General features: G+C 40.3%; 2 protein-coding genes across 2 annotated transcripts in view; both read left to right on the forward strand.

The window, feature by feature from the left end:
- The window catches only part of bin1b (bridging integrator 1b), a 16,408-nt gene extending 14,572 nt beyond the window's left edge, over window positions 1–1,836 (forward strand). The window contains exon 19 of the mRNA XM_020592110.1: window positions 1,802–1,836. Coding sequence (XP_020447766.1) covers window positions 1,802–1,836 — 35 coding nt within the window. The remainder of the gene's footprint in view (window positions 1–1,801) is intronic.
- A 1,567-nt stretch (window positions 1,837–3,403) lies between these two features.
- The window catches only part of LOC109955658 (tubulin alpha-1A chain-like), a 2,766-nt gene continuing 1,598 nt past the window's right edge, over window positions 3,404–4,571 (forward strand). The window contains exons 1-2 of the mRNA XM_020592048.1: window positions 3,404–3,421; window positions 4,211–4,433. Coding sequence (XP_020447704.1) covers window positions 3,419–3,421; window positions 4,211–4,433 — 226 coding nt within the window. The 5' untranslated portion in view covers window positions 3,404–3,418. The remainder of the gene's footprint in view (window positions 3,422–4,210; window positions 4,434–4,571) is intronic.

Below are 4,571 nucleotides of genomic sequence, written 5' to 3' on the forward strand. Positions count from 1 at the left end.
ACTGAAGGAGTCTCAGTGGCTGCAAAACAAAGACATTTCAACCAAAGGTGTTTTCCCTGAGAACTTTACCCAGAAAGTTTGAGGCTAATAAAACATACAGGTTCTGTCCCTCTTCACTGCCCTCTTCAGTGATCTCACAAACACATTGGCATAAAACAAATGTTAAAAGATTATAAAGATTTTTCCCAACTTCATAATAAACAGTACATAACCATCTAAAATGTCTGACATCCAAAATTAACTTTATCTAATTATTTAGATTTTGCTGAACACAAATGAAGCACAAAACAAGTCTGTTATCTAAAAAGCTGAAATAAGCCATGGATGTACTGTATGAATGTCAAAATATTTTATGTTGCGTACTGTCACAGGTTGGTGGAGAAAATGTTTTGAGAAGATTTCCCAGTTTCTTGCATGAAGCATATGATTGTCGTTTACTTTGTAAGCCAACAGACACTGTGACACTGGTGGGATCGCTCCATGAAACCTGACTGAAAAATGCAGGAGTCCTCTACTACAGCCCTGTGGAATGCCACAGCTATAAGTAGTATGTTCGCAGGGTTTTGCCTTGCATTGTGAAAATCTTGGTAGGATTGTGAAAGGGAACAGTAGTTTTTCATTTATTGTATTGGCCATTTTGAGGACATGACTTGATGTGTGGCTTACACTTTCTAATGCACATATGGTTTTATTTTGATTCTTCTTCTCATTGATAGATAAAATGCAAAACCTTATTGAAACTCAGCTACTGATTTGTCCATCTGCTTTAGATACCACTATTTATGACTTTTTAATACACTTGAGACAGGAGCTATCTTATTTAACTCTTTTTAACATTTTAATTTGACTCTGGATCAGCTGTGCTCTCTTGGACCAGACCATCTGACTGAACTTTTAGTCTTTTGCAGCAGGATATCACTGCATCACAACTTTGAAGACACATTTTCTTTAGTGTTTCTTCCAGTAGACAGAAAATTTAAACTGCATACATTGAGTCCAAGGAGCTACTATGATGCAAGAAGCTAAATGAGGCTAAAACATGAAAGTGTAAATCTCTGTTTGGTTCAAAATGATGAGGATGCCACTGAAAATATTTCAAACCAAATATCCTCAGAAATCAAAGTCAGTCCCATGTGAAAGGTGCTTTTATACTGTGTGGAAGTAATGAGTAAGGAATCAGTCTAAATGGTAACTAATGCACCATCTGTTGGAGCAAATCAGTCATTAAAGGTGAATGAAACAACATGTGTCGCCTCAATGTGTGAACTTTTTACTCCAGTCTAATTTTATTAGTTCACATTTTTTATTGTCTATAAAGATTTCATTTTTATTTTTAACTGAACTCTTGTTTATTTAGCATATTTCTTCTACCTTGAGTTTGTTTCCGCCAAACTAAATAAAAAACAATGGAAGTAATCCAGTGGTTTAAAAAAAAACCCCAGTCTCCTCATGTTTTGATTAGTGGAGCAATGAAAGTGTTGAACAACGTACAGTGGCAGCGACAGGATGCACAGGTAAGGCGCGTATCCCTCTGCTGTGTTTCCTTTATGAAACACCAGGTGGTGCTGTGGTCAGGATCCTGTTGCTCTGTGTTGCACAGTTGCTGTATTTTTGCTGAATTCATCCATCAAATGCAGACACTTCTGAAAAAATAAATTTCAAGTTGCTTTAAAAAAGAAACTGGATTCGATGTAACCCAGTTCCCTGAATTGTCCATTAATGTTTCTAGTGCCAGTTTTCTGACAAACATGGCTGCAGACCATGTTGTTCTGTGAAGCTATATTGTTGCTGATTTGTTCAGCTCAGTACCAGCAGCAGCAGCAGTGTGACCTGTGATGTGTCGGTAACAAGACACACAGTCACATGGAAAACAACAGAGCGGCCGGGTGGAGGTCAGAGAGGGAACAGGCCTTGATGTACAGAGCCAGTGAGAATATAATGTCATGTGTGTCTGTGTAACTGTCAACTTGTTGAACACAGCCCTTCATATTACTCTGTAATTATGTTAAACAGGCATATGTCACTCAGCTGAGCCTTGTTTCTGCTGCTGCTAGTTCCACTAACATATAATGTTTTCACACAACTTAGTCGCACTTGTATCTTAGTCGTCACAAAACCAATGTAGATTTTGTCCTGCAAAATAGGATTACAACATAGAAAACAAAGGAAAACTACTGAACAGCTGTCTTTTTGATTTGTGCTAAAATCTGTCAGAGGCATCCGTCTTTAAACAATGAGAGCAGGAACTGAGTACTGATGGCTAGTTTCTCCCACTAACTGTGTGTGCACTCCAGCACTAAGAGTGGTTGGCACAGTTTGAGTAAAGCCTGGCCTGTCAGGATCAGCTGACATTGGAGAGCAACAAAGTTTGAGAAAGAGTAACCAGGGAAACTGAATGGGAGCATGTCCTGGCAGTTTGTCTCTAGGGTTACCTTCAGAAGCAGGGCTTAAACATATAACAGCCACTGGACCTCAAACAACAGAGGACATTGATACAAACCCAGTAGTTTTTGTCACTAAGTAGGATTTCCTCTCGTTGGGAAGGAAACACTCTACAGCACCACCCACACACTATTTTTACACACTCAGGTATTTCCACTAAAACTACGCTTTTGAAATTGTTTTAGGGCTAGCAGCTTTCTAAAGCACTTTAATCTCGCCATATACAGTGAGTAGCTGGGGAGAGCGTCCAGGGAGCCAACTGCTACCTTTGCATTGCAAATGAATCTCAACCACAATGGTGATGCAATGGTGATCTGTAACAGAAGCCTATTCAGGTCACTGCGTGGAGGTGTCTGCTTCTGCTCCACTGTGAGATTAAAAAATAGAGGCTCCAAAAGTGCCCTGTGAACAGGATCAAGTGTTAAGGTGAACAGAACTCACCTTTTTTACAAGTGTTTCCACCCATGTCAAGCACATTTGAACCTCTGCTCCTATCATACCTGCCTTAGATTTTGTGTTACTTATTTATCTACTTTATATTTCATTTGTATTTTGTGGCATTCATGTGGACAGCAAAGAATTTCATTGTACAGGGAAACAAGTTTCCTAACTGTGCATATGACAAATAGACACTTTGACCTTTGACCTACCTTACATAAGTCTAACATGTGAAATGTGAGACAGAGGGCGAACAGTTTGGGATCATGTTTCACAGCCACTTGGGCCATTGTTGGTGGTTACTCAGCCACCACTCCTTAGATCTGTGCACAGAGACATGCCAGAACATTTTCTTTTTGTGCTCTTCCTCCTCATCTTTCATCCAAGGAGCTGCTGGCTACTTCTCCAGTTACCACAACATGCCAGACTGTTGCCTAGTAATGCTGCTCTATAAAGCAGTGCCCTGTGTTCATACCTGACACAACATCCCCAGCCACTCAACTCAGGTGAACCAGGGGCTGCTTCAAGAGACAAAAACATGGTGAGGATTACTTTTATTTTATCTTTTTATTTCACACGAGCTGCATTGCACGTGTTATGGGGGAAAACACCTCAGACAGAGACAGGTTGGTGTGCGAGGTGATCCCATTTGGCCTGAAGAGGAAGTTTGTGATGAAGGAAAATAACTTAACACTCATAACTGGAATTTGTTAGATCCCCTCATGGCACAGCCTGCTTTGAACATTTTTTAAAAATGTTTTTCCTGTTTCCCTAAAATGAAACACACTCTGTGTCATAAAAATGTTCATGCAACACATTTTGAACATGCTGCACGTTGAATGGTGCAATCACTCCGGTTTGGGTCAACTGTGTGTCAAAGGGATCAATTACCAGCTCCTCTCTTAAGGAAATGAACCTAAGCACTGGGTCTAATACATGATCTTAATGACTTCCTGTTGGATCTAATGCTGCTGATAGCAATGCACTGTTCTTTTCTGTAAACCTAAAATCTGTTTACCTGACTGTGTGAAACTCATGAGGATTTTAAAAAATTTTTTTCCCATTTTTATGGAAGGTAACATAAAAACTAGGGAATTTGGCTAAAAACTCTAACATGGTCTGACAGGACTTAGTGAATGTTCAGCAATAGCAGAAACATTTCACTTTCTAATGACACTGACAAACTGTTTATGGACTGGTTTTGCATGACTAACACGCAGTCCTGTAACAGTTGATTATTGGTTTCTTTAAATCTCAGAGCTCTCTTTAATTAGATCTTTAAAAATTACATGCAAGTAGTTCTTGACATCTGAGCCACTTGTGCTTGCAGCGTGAATGTATCTCTGTCCACGTCGGCCAAGCTGGATCGCAGATAGGCAATGCATGCTGGGAGCTGTACTGCCTGGAGCACGGCATCCAGCCAGACGGTCAGATGCCCAGCGACAAGACCATTGGAGGGGGTGACGACTCATTCAACACCTTCTTCAGTGAGACTGGAGCTGGCAAACACGTTCCCAGAGCTGTGTTTGTGGACCTGGAGCCGACAGTCATCGGTAATGACCGGTGCCATGAGCTTTCTTTTTTCTTTTTAAATACTGTTAATGTATTTGTGTCTGGTTCAAAAGACTATGAAGATGTTCTTAGTAGCAGCTACACAGGTGTCTAAATCCAGTTTGATCAGGGGGTCCGCT

The sequence above is a fragment of the Monopterus albus genome, unplaced genomic scaffold (genome assembly GCF_001952655.1).
Source record: "Monopterus albus unplaced genomic scaffold, M_albus_1.0 scaffold16.1, whole genome shotgun sequence".
NCBI lineage: Eukaryota > Metazoa > Chordata > Actinopteri > Synbranchiformes > Synbranchidae > Monopterus > Monopterus albus.